Here is a 21,697-nt window from a genome sequence, read left to right as displayed (position 1 = left end):
CTGGTGATCTTTGTGGCCAAGTGGGAATTTGAACCTGGGTGACCTTCTTTGTCAGACACTTTCACTGGCTCTCACAATACCTCACTGGTTATTGTCTAATAACAAATTTGGCACCTCTAGCCTGCTTGAGAGATAAGCCTGGGGCAGCTCCCCTTCCCCAAATTCTTGTATTCTCTAGGTCGTCTTATTACATCTTTATTCTACCCACTACTCAAAAGTTTTTCTTAACATTGACTTTGTTTGAAAATAAAATTTTAATATTAGAACATTCAAACCAGAGTACAATTCTTTGACTTTGCTAATTTCTATACCAGTTGTTCTCAAACTGTAGATCTGAAAGCCATCAGTGGTCATGACTCAGTTTTTGGTGGTTTGCAAAACTGACAGGGGAGATTAGGCTATGTGCATCAAGGGTTAGACAAGCAGCACACCTGGTTGCAGTGCTTTGCAGCAATCCTGAAACTGGAAGAAGTTCCTTTCTAAGGCATGATTCTTGGGTACAGTGCAGGGCATCTGAAAGCAGGAATTTGGCTGCAACATTCCTTGGTACAGCTCCTTAGATGAGATTTCTTGGGGGAGCCATCAAATTAAAACATGTACAATTAGGCAGAGATGCAAACATAAGCTTGTAATGTCCATGCGATTGTGTCTGTAAAAAGGATGGCAGTGCTAGTCAGGACCTAGTCATCTGCTTCCAAGAGTGAGAGGAGGAAGTGTCCGTGATGTCCATGTTAGCCAACTGGAGACCAGACCAATGGCTGTCGCTTGAGGGAAAGGCCATCTGGGAAAGCTGGACTAGGCATATAGTTTGTGCAGCTCTTTGTCACTTCTCTGAGGTTTCCTGTGCTCCAGGAATGAAGCAGGCTAAAAGCTGTCTGTCCCAAGTGAGAAAACAGTGGCTGATTAAGGCTCTGAAGGCAGGGACTGGAGGAAATGGCTCTTGTTAGTGGTAATTTGGGCCCACTCTGTAAAGCTGTGAGAGAAAAAGGATGTCACATGAACAGCACAAATACAGTAGCAAAGATAGGACACAATGAAAACAAGAACAGAAAGGCAATAAATAGCGGAGCTGCCTTTTACTCCTTTTGGCCTTGCCCCAACAATCCCACAAGGTGTTTCCTCTTTCCAGCAGATGTCTCACTGTTTTGCCCACGCGTGTTTATTCATCAGTGCCATAACACTTTTAATCTTTTCCACCAGTGCTGTGCCCCTGTCCCCAAGTACCTGCTATCGTCTCTTGTGCCATTTTCATTCTCTCCTGTGCAGGCCTGTAGTCTTCAGCTGCTGCTTTCTGGAAATGCTTTCCAGAGGAGAGTAAGTTCTGAGTGACTCCAAATTCCTTTTCACAGCCAACACCCAAATGTAATTTGTTTGGAGAATCCTACACATAGATACACACGTTATGGATCCTAAGCATAAAGGGTATGAACCAGCTACTGCAGTGCAAATATATGCATTTGTATGTAGTAGTCTCTTCTTATAATGGCGATTTCTAAAACTGTAGTTTCTAGATAAACATACACCGAAACTGGCACTGGTATTCACGTTATGCTGGCAGTGCAGAAGCCACAGCAATGTACTCCTTCCCACATGAGCGTTAATTCGGTTCTTTGGGGGGTGGAGCTGGTATAGGGGAGATTCACAGTACAGGCCTTCTCTCACATGGTCTGGGTCTTCTCATGCTACCCATGGTGGCATGAGAAGGAGCAACATTACTGTGTCTCCCACTGTAATGTGAAAACTGGATTCAGCTTGTTTATCTGATGTGAGTAAAATGATTTTATTGAAAGCTCATGCCCAAAAGCAGCACATATTTGATTGTACCAACATCAAGTAGAAGTGGGCTTATATAAATGCCTCTGTATGGTCCCAACTGTACTAAGAGGTGACTAGGTCCTGAAAAAACCTATACTAAACCTGGAGAAATTTGCCAATGAGAATTATAGAGTAGGAAGGGACCCTCAAAGTCATCAATCAATAGATGCTTCATAAATTTTGTGTTATCTCAATATTAATAAAAATGTGCCAAATATAAAAAAATACACAATGGTGAGTGCATATGCACACGTGCATGGTGTATGAACAGATACTACATGGGTTAAGACTGTCCAGAAAAGTAAGTAACAATGCATCATGCTACTATTCTCAGTGTTTCATTAAAATGACATTCCAAGTATTAAACACTCAGCTTAATGCGAAGGTGTGCTGGATTGTCTAAATCCTAATTTTCCACTGTAAACACCCATCAAAATGGGAAAGCAGAATTTTTTTTTGAGGAAAAGCTTTACCCCCTTCTTGGCTGCCACATGCATGTACTCCTGCAAACTCTTCTTGCCAGGCTCCAGATTCTTCAGATAGAATGCCCTCAGGTAGGTTTGTGCCTGCATCGAGGAAGAAAAAAAAAATCAGCCACAAATAAGAAGTTTGCCAGTTTCTGTTGGTTTTTCAAACCAGGCTCAGCAGTATGCTACTGGAGCACTTACTCTTTCTAGGGCAACAGATGGAAGTGGTTACTACCCTTGCCAAGATACCGAGCTAGAGTCTAGGGTCCACCAAGTCCAACTAACATGCTGGCCCTAACAGCAACTCACTGATCTCATTACACATCTTCCTAGGCCAAATACAAATCAAGACAAATGTATAGTTGCAAAGCTTGCATTAAAACACAGAATTCTGTTAAATTAGTATTTGTATGATTGTGAGGAAGAGCCAGGTGGGACTTTCTCATCCAGTTATGGCACAACTAAACTAAACTGGGAGATGCAAAGGAAGGAACTTTCCTGCCATCTAGCAACTCCCAGCAGCAACTCAGGGAGGCCCTTTAACTTTTTCAGCACTGTTCCAGACCCCCTGCTAGCAGATGTTCACCTGAGTCAGCCCTGCCGCAGCTGCCTGATCCAGCAAACTCACTGCTTCCTGTACAGTGCAGTCATTGTCTGCTTTTGGCCAATGGTCGAGAATCCATTTAGCATAGCGGTACTTGGCCATCGTGTGCCCCTGGTGAGCCGCCCGCTGGTAATAGAGAATTGCCTAGGAAGAGAGGACAGCATTAGCCACAGTCAAAGACATGTTACATCAGGGGCAAGGCCTACAAGCTCAGCCTCTGCCACAGGACAAAGAACCTCCTCAGCAGATGTCCCTCTTTCTGTGCTCCAATCCCTTGCAGAAGTCCTAAGAAAAGTGCCAAGTGTGTTGGTTCCAGTTCCGTTCAGGAAAGAACCACCAAGAGCAGGGAAGGAACTGCCCTGTGTAAGAGGGAAAGCACCAAGGACAACCCTGAATTCTATCTTGTAGTGAATGCCCACCACTCTCTTGAGGGAAAACTGCCCACTGAACAGTATCTTTTGACTTAAGTGGCAAATACATACATAACATGATCAGACGTACATAACGTTCAGACAGATTTTGTTATAACATGAACTATTTTTTTGAGAAGTTCGGTCAGGACACTCTGCAGATGCCAAAATCCACTGATGCTGGAGTCCAGGATGGGGACATGGTGCAGTAATTACTCATATTAGGGCTGTACTGGCCCTCCATTGGCCACACCGGGCCCATGGCCCACTGTACAGGCCACACTGCCTCCTCAGAAGGCCTCAAGGATAAGATCAGAAGCCACTTTTAATTTCTGTCCATGACTTCTGGTCCCTTCCTGGAGGCCTTCTAAGGCACAGCGAAGCCCGTGGAGTGGGCCATGTGTCCCTGCATCTCAGAACACCTCCTGGATGTGACCGGAAGTGGCTTCTGACTGTGTCTTGGAGGCTCACTGGGGTGGGGCTCAGCATCTGTGGATGGTGGACTCTGTGGATGCCTTGCCCACTGATACCGTGGGCCACTATTTCTCAGAGGAGAGGCATTGGGAGGGGGAATGCGAATGGCTTGGATATATTTAACATGTTTGAACGTTCTGACACATGCTGAACGTAGTCTAGCTGGTCCCATGGTCTCCCTATAATAAACACACAGGTCAAATAATACAAATAAAACTAGAGGACCTTGGCCATATCCTTCTCAGTTCCTCTTCCATGTTCATAGCACAATCCCACATTGAACTGAGCTTTGCTGTAGTTCTGGTCTGCAGCCAGCTTGAAACAGGAAAAGGCCATTTTGCGCTGCCCATCCTGCATGAGCTCTAGCCCTTGGAAAGCAATACAGAACAGAAATGATTCAAGCAATACTGACACAAATTCATAATCTCTGAAAAGTGGAACACACCCTCTTCAGTTAGCACAGGGGCGGCTCCTTTGGGAGCACCAGGTTGCTAAAGGCCTTTAGAAGTATCAGACCTCTAGAAGAGCATCCTTTAGGAGTGTGAATCCTCTAATTCAATCCTACAGTGAAGCTGGAGGAGTGAGTGGTCATTAAATACAAAACCCATCACTTCCATTTCCTCCTGCCTTTAAATCCCTTTTCATACAAGCTCTCTCTATGCTCATACAAGATCTCTCTATGTTTCTTACAAGAAAGTAAGAAACTAAAATCTGCTAACCCAGTTTTACAACAGAAAGTTATTAAAACATACCAAGAAGAGATTTCAGACCCTTAAAACAGCAGAGGTTAATGATTTAGACACAGTTCTAACTCCACTGCAGTTGTATAACAAATGGCTCAATGACTCACTGGGCCCACGCCTAGTGCCAACGTCTCATTTACTGTATTAATATGTGGTTTAAGTATTGGTGAATTTAAATGGGCAGCACCCAAGAACAGTGAAATAGGAAGCCATTGCAAAAAAATAAATAAATTCCTGTGACATATTCACACATCACATCTAACCTTCTTCAGTATTTACAAGATCAACATTTGTCTTGTAAACTGCCTGCTTATTCTTACTTGAATGGGAAATGGCTCATGGGTCTGTATCGAGGCACACTTAGAAATAACTAACTTCAAGTACAGAGTCAGTGATTCATATGGACATATGAACCTGCTTTATATGAAGTCAGATACATACTCGTAGGTTCAACTAGTACAGTACTATCTACATCAGGGGTGTCCAAAGTTTTCGGCAGGAGGGCCACATCATCTCTCTGACACTGTGTCGGGGGCCAGGGACAAAAAGAATTAATTTACATTTAAAATTTGAATAAATTTACATAAATTTACATAAGTTTACATAAATTAATATACTAAAGGTGGAACTTATATGAATGAATATAAGGTCTATAAAAGGCCTATAAAAGGCCTTGCACAAAGCAAGGTTGGCCTTTTCTTTGCTGCCACTACTGCACCACAGACGTGAAACAGTAAGCAGTGGAGGTAGCCCTCATCCCACAGCTAACGTGAGAGGTCAAACAGTCGCCCTCACGCTGAGAGCAGTTGCACTGGGCCAGTGCGGGCTCCAGCAAGTTTCCAGAGGCTCATTGGAGACTGGGGTGTCCCTGAGGTGCCCGCATTAGTCTGGGCACCCCTGGTCTACACCAAGGGTTTCAAACATAAGGCCCATGTGACAGATGCAGCCCCCTGGAAGCTCTTTATCCGTCTGTCCCCCATTATAACTGGGATCTCCCAGAGCTACCCTTTCAGCAGTGCCACTTCTGTCGAGGCTCTGGGAGGGAGAGTTGGAAGCAGGCCTCAGAAGGCAAGGGACACTATGGGGGGGAAGGGACAGACCAAGAGGAGTGAGAGAGGCTGCTGCACTGGAAGAGCCCAATTACTATGCAGGCTGCCATTTCAGCAGGGCTGCTTCTGCTGAGGTGCAGCTTCACAGACCAATTCTCAACTGCTGAGCTGTGACATGATGCTGCAGCAGAAGTGGTGCTGCTGCAAGGGTGGCCCAGGTGATAATTGGGCTCTCCCAGTGTTTAACTGGGTTCTCCTATCTCGAAAATGTGATCAAGATTTGCACATTTTCTCTTCTGTCATCTGAAGCTAATGAGTTTCTACGTGAGACCACAGTGCTTATTTCTGGCAAACATTTAATGATGTTACTTCTGGCCCTCAGCAGGTGCCATGAATGCTATTTAACCCACTATATAAAGCGAATTTGATATCCCTGGTCTACTCTACCTAACAAAGTCTTCTGTGAGGAATTTTTAAAGCCCTACTACCCAAGGTCTTTTTAACTCCGGGGGGGGGGGGGATGCTGGGACTAAACCTGAAAGCATCTGCTCCATGACCACCATAAGACAGAGAGGCATCCTCCTTCCTGAATTCTTACAAGCATAGATGCTCAGCCTAGGAAGTCCTTTCTTTCATCACTACAGAGCAGCAAGAACCAATGGGTACGTGCTTCCTACATGATGATTTCCTTCCTCTCTCTCTATAATTCAAATATCCAAATATAATCATAGCAGCAAATAATGTAAGGGAAGATGTTCCAAAGATACAAGGTTATTTGACTTGTGCAAATTCTATGTAACCTTATCCCTTGAAGTTGGATGCAGTCATCCAAAAGTCTGGGATAAAACCAAATACAAAACTAAGATTATTTCACTGGGAGATCTAGGAGTTTTAGGGTCATCTTGAAGGGGGGCAAGATGATAATCAAGACTGTGTCACACAGACAGACATGTCTGCTGTACGTCCTGAAAAAGCCCTCCCTAGACTTCACTGTATTAAACAATCACTGGCCAGTCTCTAACCTCCTATTTCTGGGCAATGTGATTGAGCTGGTGGTAGAGTCTCAACTCCAGAGGGTCTTGGATGAAGCAGATTATCTAGATCCATTTCAATCTGGTTTTAGGTCAGGCTGTGGGACAGAAACTGCCTTGGTCGCCTTGCTGGATGACCTATGCCAGGGTCCGGATTGGGGGAGTGTGTCTCCGTTAGTCCTGCTGGAATCCTCAGAGGCTTTTGACACCATTGCAATTAGTGCAGAATGTGGCGCCAGTGTAGTCACTGGGGTAGGTGGTTTGACTCTGTCAGGTCACTTTTCCAGTGGCTGCACTGGTTACTCATTTGTTTCCAGGCCTAATTTAAGGTGCTGATTTTGACTTTTAAAGCCCTATACAGCTTGGGGCCAGGGCATCTGAGAAACAGCCTACTTTCAGATAAACCAGTTCGTCCCCTTAGATCATCTGAGAAGGCCCTCTTATGAGTGCCGCCGTCCAGGGAGGTGTGTGGGGCAGCGGCAAGAAATAGGGCCTTCTCAATAGTGGCACCAACATTATGGAACTCCCTCCTGCTTGATTTAAGAACTGCTCCCTCCTTGGAAATTTTCCGGAGAGGCCTGAAGATTATTTTTTAGACAAGCCTTCTGAGTTCTTGGCCTTTTTAACATCTGGTTTTTTAAGACTTGGGGCTTTTAGAAAATTGCTGCTGTTGCTCTTTTTATTGTATTAATATCTGCTTGCTGTTTTAAAGATGCTACTTATTGTGAAGGGTTTTAATTTGTTTTTAATTGTGATTTTATGTTTTTCTATTTTTACTCATTGTTGTAAGCTGCCTTGGGTCTTCTCTTATACAGCAAATAAATAAATACTGTTGAAAGTTATGGGATACATATGTTGTAATAAAGCAATTTTAAACCTTTTTCATCTCACAACACACTGACAAGGCACTAAAATTGTCAAGGAACACCTTCAGATTTTGGACAACTGACAAGGCATGCCACACTGCTGGCAAGAGACTCACATTCCCAATGGCCCTTCCTCAAACTCCCGTGATACACCTGTGGAACATTTGCGGCACACCAACGTGACATGACATACTGGTTGAAAATAGCTGTTCTAACATGCTGGCAGCTTATAGTCAAATGAAGACAGCATGCTTATAATGAAACCACAAAGTTAAGGAAAATGCAAGTGCAGCTCACTGTGTCAGAATGGAGCAACAGCCATTTCCCTGGGCCTAGGCCTTCCCCGACCTAGCTAGTGACTAGCTGCTATCTGCCAAGATTTCCACTTTTACAAGTGCCCAGGATTGCCACGATTCACTGTAGATAGCCTAAATTACCCATAAATGTCACTACTAGGTCCTACAATACTGTGGACACATATATCCTTCTGCCTAATGATTAGCAATCTACACTCCTTGAGTTATTACCGAGGATGTTGAATGCCACGGAAATGCTGTCTTGAAACACCTGCTGTACTTCAGAGGCAACTTCAGTAAGAGACTCCTCCTGTACAGAAGAATGAAAAGGCAAAATTCAACACCTTATATAGGTTATATCCCCACACATCTACTGGCAATCCTCTCTGTGTGCTAGCTTTCACATTATGGAAATTTACTTTCAAAGGAAGTAGCAATGAATCCTAATGTGCAGAAATTCTAAATAATCACTGTAGAGTTGGGGAGAGGAAAAGAAAGGATTAGATAGGTTGACAAATCCACTCTGTGACAATTTGTGAATTGACAAATTAAAATATTGCACTCTCCACCTGAACTGAATATCAAGTGTTGGTCTCCTGACTTCCTGAAGTTGCTGGAAACGTTTGTTAAGGAAGATGAATGCAGCATAGCCTGGAGAATCACATCCTCCAACAGGGGTATGGGCAGATGGAGTAATTTCCTGAAATGCAGCCTTGTTATTAGACTTTGGAAAACTGCCAATCAGAATACTGCCATAGCAGCAATCCTGCTGTTCAGGAGTGTGTGCCAACTAATGGCATTAAGCAGATCCCTTAGCGTTCCCACAGTCCTTGCTTGCTAGAAACTTTGTTGACATGAAATGTGCTACCCTAGCTGTGAATGTTACCTTTTACTTCCTTTGCAAATCCTCTAATATGTCATTTCCACATGGCTGGATCTCAGCTAGAAAGGGAACACTCAAAACAAGCAATAGAATGCTAGAATGATACAGATTATCTAGCACAAAACATTCCAAACTGGGTAACAAATATCTTCTTAACCTTTAACTGAAAACCTTTGGCCCAATCTTATCTCTCTCTCCCTGCTGCAGGAACTAGTGTTCCAATGGCGGGGAGCGCATTAAGGCCACTGTAAACAGTCTTCCAGAAGCACATGAAACCATGTGCTTCTGGAGTGCAGCTGCAAGAGGTCAGAACAGCCCAGCATGCGGTGGCAGGAAATGGAGCACCCACCAATGAAGGTAGGTCAGCAGGGAGGGCAGAACGGGGTGGGGAGAGGGTTGAATGGGGGAAGGGCTGGGGACAGGAAGGGGTGGCACCCCACATGGGTGACCTGCTCTGGATGCTCTCCCTCTCCCCCAGAGCCAGCCAACATGCCCCCCTTTTCTCCTCTGACCTGTGCCAGCTAAAGAGCTGGTGCCGGTCCAAGGAAACTCACTGGTGATCAAGAGGCAAAGGAAAATAAATATTTTCCCTCACCTCTCCATCTGCCCCTCACCACTGTATGCACCATGCAGTGCAGCCCATTTTGTGAGGCACTCCAGACGCAGGTTGGTATCTGCATTAAGGCAAATTCGGGGGTCCTGAACCCACGGATAAGGAGGGCCAAACTGCAACTTTATAAAACTCTATCATACATTCACACACTCTTAATTATCTTTTTATCCCCCCAAACTAAAAATCACTCATGAAAAAGGGGTTTTAACCTTTCAGTCATTTTGGCTGCCCTTTTCTGCACATTTTTCAGATCTGATAACCTGGGTAAAGGGCCATAACTCAAGAGGCAGAGGACATGCTTTACCCAGAGAAGATTCCAGAGTCAATTCCTGGCCTCATGAGGTATGACTGGGAAAGGCTTTGGCTGAAACTATGGAAAGCCACTGCAAGTCAGTGTTGACAATACTATGTACGGAGTAGAGGTTTCACCAATCCAGTGCTGCAATGATTTGGTGCCATCAAGTGGCTGAAGTATATATTACAAGTTACTCTGCATTTGCCAAGATGAGTTTAAATAATGCAGCTAACCAAAAAATGGCCTACTTGACTACTACTGAAAACAGGATGAGTTTGTTCTTTCTTATGCAACCTCAAGAATGCTTCTGTAACAGCAGTTATGTATACCCCCAAAACAGTGGAAGAACAAAGACATAAATATGGCTATTTAAAAACCTCTCTCAAGTTTGGACCAAGAAACTCTCCAGACTTGCATAAGCATTGCATGAGGTCTTGCCCCAGCTGCACTCTCTTTGCCTCTTCTTTCATAAAAAATAATTTTCTCAAGTCTCTGCTTTTCAGCGCATATTGACTCTTTCCTGATACCATTACTGTACTCTTTACTAGATCTCCTTACCTTCTCACCACCACTTTCTGCCAACAGCATACAGCTTCTCCTTGCAAGCTTTTCCAATCATGTTTCCCCTTTTCATTAGACATTCCTTAACTCTCTCATCTTCTCTGCCCCTCTTTTCCTCATTTCTCTGTCTCTTCCACCTTCTCTTTCCTTGGGTTCCTATATCTCACTCCACTGCCCTCTTCCTTCAGACATGCTGGTTTTCTAGGCTTCTCTTCTGAACCTCCTCCCACTAAATTTTACAACTGCCCTTAGAACCTGTGTGAAGTTTTAATTCCAGCCAAAATTGTGGGGATAGTCTGTTGCTAGCTACTTCATTCCCTGACAAGCTAGCGCGAGCGCGCGCGCGCACACGCACACACACACACACTCTTCCGACATCCTCAATTGGGGTAGTGCTGGTAATCATTGCCCAAGATTTGTACTCTCTTATAGGCAGGTAAATTTTTTCCGTGCTCTTATTACACAGATTTGGGTCCCAACCAAACAATGGAATACACATCTGTGCTCCTAGTCTCTACTTAGTTGACCTAGACACCAACAAGGAAATGTTTATGATGAATTGCATAAAGATCCCACACTGCAGATATGGCAAGCCATATCAAATTTATATAGGGTGTATGCATGGACAGGATGTGCACTTTTCCAGCTCACTACCCCATATTCCAGAGACTTTGGGGAAAACTCTTGCTACATTCCAAGCCTAACATAAAGATGTACTTTGGGGGAAATTCACAGTGTTGGTTCTAATCTTTAAGGCCTAAACAACTTGGGCCCATGACACGTGAAGGACCACCTCTTCCCATACAAACCTGTTAAGACCAGGAGGGGAGGCTCTCCTGTATGTTCCACCACTTTCAGATAGGCAGATGAATCTGGAACTCTCTCCCTAGTGAGATATGACTGGCCCCATTCCTGTTAGAAGATTCTGATATTCTGGTGTAATTTTAATTTGTTTGTGTGAATTCCATCCTGCTGGTTTAACTGGAGCTCTGGGCTTTGAGTGTTTTTAGTGCTGCTTTTATAATTGTTTTACTGCTATTATTATATTTTATTATTGTTATTATAGTGGGGTTGTAGGCTGCCTTGAATATAATTTGAATGATGTAAAGGTGGTATATAAATTTCTAAAATAATAAATAAATAAGATGCAGTACCTGTAATAGGCATGAGTTTGAACCAGAGCCTGTGCTAGGCTGGAGAAGGAAGTCCCCTGCAATAAAAAGCAAGGAAGTGAGGGACTGAGGCCTCAACAGAGAATTGGTCACCTTGCCATGGTACCAGCTCCCCATGCTATAGCTGCTTCTTCTACTCTTTCATTGTATTAGCAAACTTAAATTCTGATACAACTTAAACTTACAGTGCAATCCTACCTTGCACTGGAACAGGCAAGAAAGGACGCCAAGGCTGCTCAGCAAGGCTGCTCAAGGGGAAACTCTTCCCCTTACGCCCAGGTAAGCTACTGCAGCCCCTATTGGCCTCCTTGAACTTGCACCATCTCAGGAGGTGGCACAAGTCCAAGGAGAGCAGAGCGGCTTGAAGTTGCTCTGTGCTGCTCAGGAATGGGGTTGGGATCCTGCATAACAGCTGGATCCCAGCCCCGCCACCCGCTCCCTGCCTGCCCGCCACGGGGCTGCCCTCCCTCCCCCCATCTTGGAACACCTCCCTCCTGCCTCCTCCCCGCCCACCCCAGAGCTTGCCCTGCAAGCCACCATGGAGGCTGGATGCAGCCTCCAAGTGCCAGTGAACCTCTGTGTTCTGGCACAACTTGCCCCCAAGGGGGCGCAAACATCCTAACTCGTGGTTAGGATTGTACCCTTAAGCTGGTAACCAACATTTTCCCTGAAAGTACTATGATGACCATAATGCTGAAGATTCTGCCAAATAATGTATCCAAGGGAGTTTCTTGTACAGCACGTGTATTACAGTATGAACTTAGTCCCTTGATAGGACCGAGATAAACTTCTGTAAAAGCCTTAGACAGGTGCTGCTAAACAGTGCTGTATTAGATGGAACAATGAATTGACAGCCCAATCTTATTCTCCTCCCCCATCACAGTGATGGCAAACTGGTGAAAGCCGCAATCCATGGTGGAGCGGATGGGCCAGGAGACTTCAGCAGGAAAATGGGACCTGTTCCAGCAAGTTTGCCAGTGAAAGTCAGAGGACTGAAACAGGACGGGAGGCTACTGCCAGAGAAAGATCTGGCGCGGGTCATCTGCAACGGATCCTTCCCCTCTCGCGGCCTCCCCACCTGCTGTTACACACCCACCATTACCCCCTCCCACCTCCATTCCACCTTCCAGCTACCCTGCCTCTCCCGTCATCTTACCTGCTCCATCGAGCAGGGAGGTCGATGATGGCCAGGGCGGGAAAGCGCAAGCCTTCCCAATGGCGAAGGCGCTTCTAGCAGCGCACTAACTTCTATGCTGTTGGAGCACCTTTTGCGACAGGTGCTGACTGCTTCACAGCAGTCAATGCTGTTGTAAGAGCCTTGCCACCATTGGGCAGTGAGGAAAAGATTGTGCCTGAGTCAGTGTTAGGCAATTTTATATATTCATATGAACTTCACTTGTGAGGACTTGCCATTAAGATGCTATACAGCTATATCTACTCCCACCACCTGCTTGTATATTTTAATGGGCCAAATACTTCCAAGTAAAATATGCTAAGATTATTATCACTCAAAATTTTGGCAGGCCTTGCTAAAACGATCCATGAGCTGCTGGAGATCTTTGGCAGAGTGGGTAGTGACAGCTGCATCGTCGGCAAAGAGGAAGTCACGCAGACATTTCAGCTGGACTTTGGACTTTGCTCTCAGTCTGGAGAGGTTGAAGAGCTTTCCGTCTAATCTGGTCCGGAGATAGATGCCTTCTGTTGTAGTTCCAAAGGCATGCTTCAGCAGGACAGCGAAGAAAATCCCAAACAAGGTTGGTGCAAGAAACACAGCCCTGCTTCACGCCGCTTTGGATGTCAAAGGGGTCTGATGTGGAGACAACAGTGCCCTTCATGTTCTTGTGGAAGGATCTGATGATGCTGAGGAGCCTAGGTGGACATCCGATCTTGGGGAGGATCTTGAAGAGGCCGTCCCTGCTGACCAGGTCGAAAGTGTTCGTGAGATCTATGAAGGCTATAAAGAGTGGCTGTCGTTGTTCCCTGCATTTCTCCTGCAGTTGTCTAAGGGAGAATACCATTTCAGTGGTGGAGCTGTTGGCTCGGAATCCGCACTGTGATTCTGGATAGACACTCTCTGCAAGTACCTGGAGCCTCTTTAGTGCAACTCGGGCAAACAACTTTCCTACAACAGCAGCAGCTCCAGGATCGTTTTAGCAAGGCCTGCCAAGATTTTGGACTGACAATCAGCCTGAAGAAAACACAGGTCATGGTTCAGGATGTGGACTCACATCCTCTTGCCTCTTTAGTCCCAAAGGATCTCCTCTATGGAGAACTCATGCAAGGAAAGCGCCCTACAGGTAGACCACAGCTGCGATACAAGGACATCTGCAAGAGGGATCTGAAGGCCTTAGGAGTGGACCTCAACAAGTGGGAAACCCTGGCCTCTGAGTGGCCCGCTTGGAGGCAGGCTGTGCGGCATGGCCTTTCCCAGTTTGAAGAGACACTTGGCCAACAGTCTGAGTCAAAGAGGCAAAGAAGGAAGGCCCATAGCCAGGGAGACAGACCAGGGACAAACTGCACTTGCTCCCAGTGTGGAAGGGATTGTCACACTAGACACTGTTCCAGAACCACCATTCAGAGCGCAATACCATAATCTTTCGAGACTGAAGGTTGCCAACACATATTATCACTCCAAATATATATTTAAGATGTAGCACCATTGACTGATGCCCAGATGGTCGATACATCACTTTTTTTAAACATAAATTATTGCCATTTTTGGCTAACAGCACTCTGTAGAAAACTTTTCAGATCTTTCCAGATTTATATATTAAAAGTGTTGCATGTTGCCTTCAAAATGACTTTTTGAAGGCATACAGTAGTATACAGCAAGTGGTATACAGTGAACCCTGTAATTTAAAGGACTAATAGAGGGGAAAAGATGTTCTTTAATGCTGAAAGCCTGTTAATCCAAATGCATTGAAATCAATGGAGATGTGCACATGCAAAATATATGACTAGTTTTTAATGAAGCAAGAAAAGTTCATTGTTTTTGAAACCAGTTAAATTGAGCTCCAGTAAACTGAAGGTTCACAGTACAACTAAAGAAGTATGAAAAGAATATTTTAATTCAAAGTTTTCTTCCCAATTTTTTCTTGGCAAATTGAAATCAAACCCTCTAAAAAGAGAAAGTGCTCAGCTGGAATGGACCAGGGCTCTGTGAAGCTCTATTGGACAGAGAGCCAACAAATGAATGTGTACTTCCAAATTAACCAGAGAGCCCAGATGGCCTCGTCCCCCAAAGCAAAACAAGTCACATTCTCTCTGTTCTCCTGCCTCAGAAACAGTGGGCTGTCAGGCATTCCTCTCCATGCCCTCTGATGTTTCCTGTGTTGAAGCTCCCAAGGGTCAAAACTGTACCTCTTTCTGAAAGGAGTTGTAACTGATGTACCTGTTTCTGAAAGGCAGTCTTCTGGCCATGCGGCTTTGCTACAAGATGGATTTTCCAGTGCCTGGTTAGTGTCCTCTCCTCCCAGAAAGTGAAATTCCTTTTCCCCACTGGAGCAAGTAGATGAAGTTGAGGGAAGGACTGAAAGCAGGGGCAAGAAAAAGCAGATTAACAGTTCATAGAGATACACAAAGTTCTGTAATGGTTATAGAGCTAAGGGCGCCAACCTAAAGCATCCTTCGGCTGGCGCAAGTCCCTTGTGCCAGCCCAGGAGGGTTGCAAATGTGCCATAAAGCATGTTTGCACTTCCTCAGGAGCAAGCCGCGCCAGTGCATGGAGGTGCGGTGGAGCACGGAGGCTGCATTCAGCTTGCCCCAGGTAGGTTGACTTGCCCCAGGTAGGTTGTGTTGGCCAAGCTCTGCCAATGCAGGAGCCTGGGGAGGGCGGGGAGGAGGTGGGAGGGAGGCGTTTCGGGGCAGAGGAGGGTGGGTGGAGGCTGGTCCCAGGGTCAGGTGGGCAAGCGGGAGGTGGGGCTGGGACCTGGCAGATATGCCGCTCAGCTTTGCTCTCCTCTGACTTATGCCACCTCCAAAGGTGGCGCAAGTCCAAAGAGACCCATTGGGGCTGTGGTGGCTTACCCAGGGGTAAGGGGAAGAGTTTCTCCTTGCCTCTGGCTGAGCCACTTTGGACCCCTATCTTGTGCTGGATACAGTGCAGGCTTCCTGGCCTGTCTGTTGCAGCGCAAGATAGGATTGTGCCCTAAATCTCTAATACACTGCATTGTTTCCAGTGAAGAGAAAAAGACCGTGGAAACCTTCACTCCTCTGATTTAGTTCTGCTGTTACTGGAGCTGCATCCACTAACACACCTACCTGATTGCTCAAGTGATGGCACACCGGCAAGCTGACCATACCACTTGCGAAACCCTGTGTTTCCTCCACCCACTTTCAAAGAACTCAGCCACGGGAGTTGTTTTGCCAGCTCCAGGGCAAGGACAGCCAATGCGCTCTGGCAAAGAAGAGAAACAATTGAAACAATGTCAGTGCAACTTTGGTGGGGCCTTCATCTCATTATGGAGCATCCACATTCCCTTGCTCTGCCACCATACAATTGTAACACTTACCCATGTGAAGGCATCCAAGGGGATGCAGCGATGCAACAGTTTCCCACATCCAAAGCCTTTGTGCTGCTGGTGTCTGCCATGCCAGCTTCGGAAAGATTTAAAAAAAAATGACAAGACAATCAAATTGCATCCATCCTGCACTTAGGGAACCAAGTTGTGTCTGGATTGCTCCAACTGTACACCCAAACTGATGCAGAAACTAATGTTGTTATCTGTGGCTCAACAGATATTCACCTATATTTCTGTTACATCTAAGCAAGATTAGAAATATTTGACCTCATCTCCTTTTCCTCTCCAAACTGCTCACCCCAATGAGTTTGGCTTAGTGTCAGGTGGCAGGGATAGTCAGAAGGCTGAGTGTATGCTACACAAGTGTTCTATGCAGTATTTTAAGCCAAGTCATTTCTGACATGGAAGTAAGAGAAAGGAGTTGGATGCACTAGGTTCCAATCCAGCACACAAGAGAGATAACCCATTCTGGAATATTTGTACCTCTAAATTACATCTTTGTATGGCCAATGGTAGTGCCAACAGCACACATTATTACTGCATGTAAAGTGTCACACCAAGGGTATTGAGGCCAGATGACTCTCTTCAGACAACTTGTGGAAGAAAACGAAGATATCAGAAAAAATGCACAAAAGCAAAGCAAGTGGCTAAAATGCCTTCAGGTGAAGTCAGATTGAACTGAGTAGCATGATTTTCTTGTGGATGAACCATGTGAATCATCTCTGTGTGAGGTACTAGGCTCTGTGTAGCGACATTTTCTATCCTAGAAGTGGGAAAACCTCCAATTGTGCACCAATTCCCTTCTTGTCATCTTCTGATTTTAAAAGGGGAAGGGGGAGAACTCCCAAAGAACTGAGCTGCACAACGTAATTTGGCACAAAGACCTGGAGTGAACAAAGCAAGTAAACAAAAGTTCACTTATCCCAAGGAAACCTCTCTAACTGCTCCCCATTACCACAGGATGCAGCACATGCCTCCTTGGTGGGTTTATATTGGCAGAGGGGATTTAGGTTGGACTGGGCTGCAAGTTTTATTATGCAGAGTTTCAGTCTTGTGAAGGAAAACTGCCATCTGTTCCATAAGCCCCTCTCTTTAGCTTTGAATAACTAAATGTATTTTTAGTATATTTGCTCTGGAGTTAATCATACATTACTGGACTATGGGATGTTTGCAGTGTGAGTGTGCTTTGGAGACAATTTGGTGCATGTATGTGCGTTGGTTGGGGGAAGGGGGAGAGAGAGTATGGTCTGAGTTAGTGATGGAGGACTGATGCTTGGTTAATAAAGCCACAGAAACCCTTGATTAAACATACAGGTAATAATGTCACCTGTAAACGAGCAAATATTTGAAATGCATACATTATACAGAATTGCTGCACTAATCTTAGCTAGGAATAGCTGCAGTAACCTGGGACAGAGGCAAGCCCAACAAAAGGGCATGAAAGAGAACAAGAACCCAAGATTCAAAAGACTTCAGTTCTTCTGCTCTGGAATGGCACAACAATTGCAGCTGAAAAGTGACAAAGCAGTAGGCACTCTTCTTTAAGGAAAGAGTCAGGCACAATTCAATCAGCTTAAAATGGAAGAAGCAAAGCAAGACTTGAGGAAACCTTGGTCTTTCCCCCAGGAAAATCTGTCTCCACAATCCTCTCTGAGCCATACTGGATCTAATCTTTGAAACACCCAAAGTACAGAGCTGGGCCAACAAGAAGACATGAAATCAGTGCTAACCGGAAACATAGAGCAGCCTTTTGAACAAGGTGAAAGCATTAATCCTTTAATATGAGACTCCTGACAATATGAAATTGAAGCTATTCTTGCTACAGCTGCATCAATAATCTGTATGTCTGCCTTCTATTTATGCATGGGTAATGTTCCATGATTCTCAACTTACAGCTAGAGCCCAGGTGAAGGCAGAGCATACTTAAGAAACATCTCCACTTATCCACTTAGCTGGACAACCGCTTCAGTTCTCTGACATTTGCATTCAGACCTGACCTCCATCTGCTGAAAGTTTTTTTGCTCTTTCAAATGCAGAGTGAAAAAACCTTGCATAGTCTCCCTTGACCTTTATTTTAACAGCTCTGAAGCAGAAGCAGATGGGCTTTGAAAAATAAGATCTGGGCTGAAAGTCTTGTTCCAAAGAAAAATGGACTTTGATCATGACTTTGATATCACATGCTGAGAATATAAACTACTGTACATATCTTTCCTGCCAAGCACACTGGAAGCCTGCTTAAAGAATGCAGCCTCAAGCAAACAAGAAATCTGCAAAGGCTGCCACCCACCATGAAACCTGCAGACCAGAACCAGTACACCACAACTATAACAAAAATGGACAACAAGAACCAAGCCATGATTGGTCCCCTTCACCCCAGCACCGATACAAGACTAAGGTGAACTCTCTTCTTGACTAGTAAAGTCTCTATGAGAGTACACTGGGTGGGAAGCTAAGAGTAAAGAAGACACATAGATCAGCATGAGGGGCCAGACTTCATTTTGTGTTACAGTCATACTTTCCCCACAATCTAAGCTTCAAGAAGCTAGCCTAGATGATGAAGGGAAAGGATTTATGAGCAAGGACAGTCCAAGATAGTAAGAGCATTCCAATCCCAGCCCTACAGCTTGCCACCTAAGATATTACCAATCTAAAATGAGTGAGTAGTGGCACTCCAGTGCCTGTATAAACTCTTGCCATTACTTTTGCCTTCCTCTGTAACCTCCCCTACTAAACACTTTCAATTGTATCTTCCTTGGGGCAGTGAATTACCATGAACACTGACTGCACTCTATAAAATAATAAGTTTCAACAGTAGTGGGGACAGATAGAGTTTTGGACAGGTTTCCTCACCTATTATATAATAAGTAGCAGCAGCCACTGTGCCAGCCTAGAGTGAAGCAAATATGCTGTAAAGCACATTTGCGACTACTCTAGTGCAGGCAGCACCAATGGGAAGGCCTGAGCCAGCATGCCAGCACTGCATCCAAAGGAGCACAGGTTGGCAGAGGTAAAAAAATGCTGAGTAGTGCAGGGTCTTGGGGAGGGGGTGTTTCAGAGTGGGGGGGAGGGTGGAACTGGGAGTGGATAAGGCTGGGGAGGGGGCGCGGGATTGGTGGAGGAGGCTTCTACAGTATCCTGTCCTTCCTCCCAGACCTGAATGCCCTAAATGGGGCTGCTTGGACTTACACTAGTGATTTAGCTGGTGCTGCTCTGACTAGCCCTACTGGGTAGGCAGAAGCAGTACACAGGATAAGGGGGAAAATACTCTGAGGAGACCTTCAGACTGCTCCTTACCTGCACTGGATACAGCATGGCTGAATGGCCCAGCCGCACGAATGCAAGTTGGGATTGGGCTGTTTCTCAAGTGCTGCTACTATATACTGTATGATCATTACCTAGGAACATGATACCTAAATTGATGTACAGGGGGCCCCGCATATCCACAGATTCAGTCTGCGGGGCCTCCCCGTTCACACCCCTTCTGGAGGCGAAGCCTTGCCTCTGAAGGGTGGTCTGAGTCCAGCAGAGGCCGTGAGCACCATCCGTGATCTCTGCTGGGCTCAGAATGACTGTTAGAGCAAAAAAAGTCACTTATGGTTTTCTTGAAAAAAACAGAAGTGATGTTTTTAATGCTTTATTAATGCCTAAAGTCTTAGGAGGCCCAAGGGAGTCCTCCATTTCTTATATTCCCTTTGCCTCAAAGCAGAACTCAGTTAAACATAGATATATTGTATTCCTTTCACTTTCATGCAAATACTTGGAGGTAAAATTAGCAATGTAAAAAGAATATCCTAAATTAAGCCTGCTAAATGGGTAAAGAAGCACTTTTTCAAATGGTGCTCCTCTTATATTTAACAATGGAAGAGTAACTGTCCTTCACCCCAGCACAGTGTCTTTTCTAGCAGCTGCTGCTGATGTCCCTTCTGCATCTCCTCTTAGATCACGAGCCCTTTTGGGACAGGGAGCCATTTAATTATTTGGTTTTGTTTGTAAACCGCTTTGTGAACTTCTTTGCTGTAAAGTGGTATATAAATATTCTTAATAATAAACCAGAAGACAGGCAAATGTGTTGCTCCCATATTAATAGAAGAAGACTTAAATAACATTGTCAAAATTTCTGATTTTGGCAGACTGCTTTTACCCCTCCCCTGGGAGGAAAGTGAGAGGAGCCCATATGGAGAAATTCAGGATTTTAGCACATCTGTGAATAAGCAGCACTGTTCCCTGACCATTGCCTTTAATTCCTGTTTTAACTCGGGTTTTAATTTCATATGAATTTTTTTTAAAATTTAAACATTTAAATTCAGTTAAATCAGTGGTGCACAAAGATTCTGCATGAATACAGTACTAGATTACGTCTGGGAGCTGGTCTGAGAGGGCATTTTAAGTGCACCTCTCTTTGCAGACACTTTTTGTATCAGAGCATTCAATCTGGTGTTCAAAGCTGTGTCAAAATCCTGGATTTTTCAATTGATTTAAATGGGCAGCTTTCCCCAGAGTTGGACAGAGCAACACACCGTTGCCAATTTTCAGTTTCATAGTGGGCTGCATGCCTGCCTAATCTTCTTTAGGTTAGGCGTATGCACTGTTGCAGCAGCAACCTTAAGAAAACTGACAGCACCTTAAATTTGTTTAAAATTTTCGTGGACTACAGACCACTTCCTCAGATGTACAGAGTTATTATCTGTAGGCACGCACACAGAGAAAAGGGGGAAAACAAGTTAAGCCATTTCTGCCCAACGTTGCATATATGCAACAGGGATCAAATGTGTACACCTGTGGACTGGACAAAAATGAGGTTCTTTCCCTTTCTTTATCCCCTTGTAATCAGGGAGGTGCAGTGGGTGGGGAGGCAGGAGAGGCACAGCCTTCCCACCAGAGTGCTTTGAAAAGGTCTGTGTGAGGTGCCCAAACACCCACAACCCATACACAGTGAGGAGGTGAGGCAGAGCCTCCCCACTGAAGTCCTTTGAAAAGTGCCACAGCTGTGTGAGGCGCCCAAGCACCCACAACCCATGCGCAGTGAGGCACCAGAATCCATTGATAAGTGCTGGTGCCGGGCACCCAAGCACCCACAACCCCCATGCAGAGCAAGGAGGGAGGGAGTGCCCAGCGTGTGGGCTGTGGGTACGCGGATGCCTCACATGGTGGCGGCGCTTTTCGAAGGACTCCGGTGGGGAGGCTCTGCCTCACCTGCCTCCCCACCCACCGCAGGTCCCTGCCTTCACTGCAGCTTTACGCAGCCAATGGAGCGGCCTCTCGGCTTCTTCGGTCTCTCCAGCAGGACTCCCACCAGGTCCTCACCTCTTGCCGGACTGTGTGGCCTCCTGGGCCGGACGCGGGGGCTCTCCCTCGTGGAGCCGGATGGGACCCACCAGCCGGGCGCAGGAGAGGCCCGCAGCTCCTCCTCCAGGGGGTTTCGCTGTGCGGGGAGAAGAGGGAGAGGGGTCAGGCCCGGGAAGGGAAGGCGGCCGGCAGGCAGGCAGGCAGGCAGGCAGGCGAGCGCCCCCGCGCCCCGCTCCACGCGCGCACCCACCTCGCAGGCTGCAGAGTAGGCGCCTCCACATCTTGCCCCTGCTAGCTCTTGGCAGGCCCGCGCAACTCACAGAGACGACGTCGCGTCCGCAGGCGCTGCTGAGCTGAGCCCCACGTGGACGGTCGGTCGAGAGGACGCAGGAAATGCGTCTCACAGGAGGCGCAGGGCCAACAACAGAACAGACCAGGAAGTACCTGCCAGGCGTAGGGCCGGCAGTGCACCAGGGCTGAAGCCTCCCCGCTAGAGCAGTGGCTTCCCACCTCAGCACACTGAAAAGGCACTGCAAGCCTCTGTCAGATTTCTGAGAACAGGTCAATCCTAGTTGCACTTTCCTGGGAGTAAGCCCCCTGGACTATAACGGA

General features: G+C 45.9%; 1 protein-coding gene across 1 annotated transcript; it reads right to left on the bottom strand.

The window, feature by feature from the left end:
* Positions 1 to 230: 230 nt before the first annotated feature.
* On the bottom strand, positions 231 to 21,459 carry DELE1 (DAP3 binding cell death enhancer 1). The gene is made up of 12 exons (XM_066623464.1): positions 21,336 to 21,459; positions 21,104 to 21,221; positions 15,791 to 15,875; positions 15,540 to 15,675; positions 14,671 to 14,808; positions 11,262 to 11,317; positions 7,987 to 8,065; positions 3,996 to 4,138; positions 2,869 to 3,030; positions 2,289 to 2,381; positions 1,225 to 1,381; positions 231 to 973 (listed from the first exon to the last, which is right to left on the bottom strand). The coding sequence occupies exons 1-12, from the start codon at positions 21,364 to 21,366 to the stop codon at positions 732 to 734; spliced, it is 1,440 nt and encodes a 479-aa protein (XP_066479561.1). The 5' UTR covers positions 21,367 to 21,459; the 3' UTR covers positions 231 to 731.
* Between the last annotated feature and the right edge of the window lie 238 nt (positions 21,460 to 21,697).

This window comes from Tiliqua scincoides, chromosome 4 (genome assembly GCF_035046505.1).
Source record: "Tiliqua scincoides isolate rTilSci1 chromosome 4, rTilSci1.hap2, whole genome shotgun sequence".
Taxonomy (NCBI): Eukaryota; Metazoa; Chordata; class Lepidosauria; order Squamata; family Scincidae; genus Tiliqua; species Tiliqua scincoides.
The sequence above is the reverse complement of the archived record's forward strand: the minus strand, read 5'-3'. Positions and strand labels throughout refer to the sequence as shown.

Excerpts from the sequence above, each read along its gene's own strand:
- DELE1 (XM_066623464.1), bottom strand. The coding sequence starts at position 21,366 with ATGTGGAGGCGCCTACTCTGCAGCCTGCGAG. Across the intron at positions 1,382-2,288 it reads ATGTGGCAGCCAAGAAGGGG|GATTCTCCAAACAAATTACA; the intron begins GTAAAGCTTTTC and ends ATCTATGTGTAG. Across the intron at positions 974-1,224 it reads GGCACAAGAGACGATAGCAG|CTTTACAGAGTGGGCCCAAA; the intron begins GTACTTGGGGAC and ends TTTCTCTCACAG.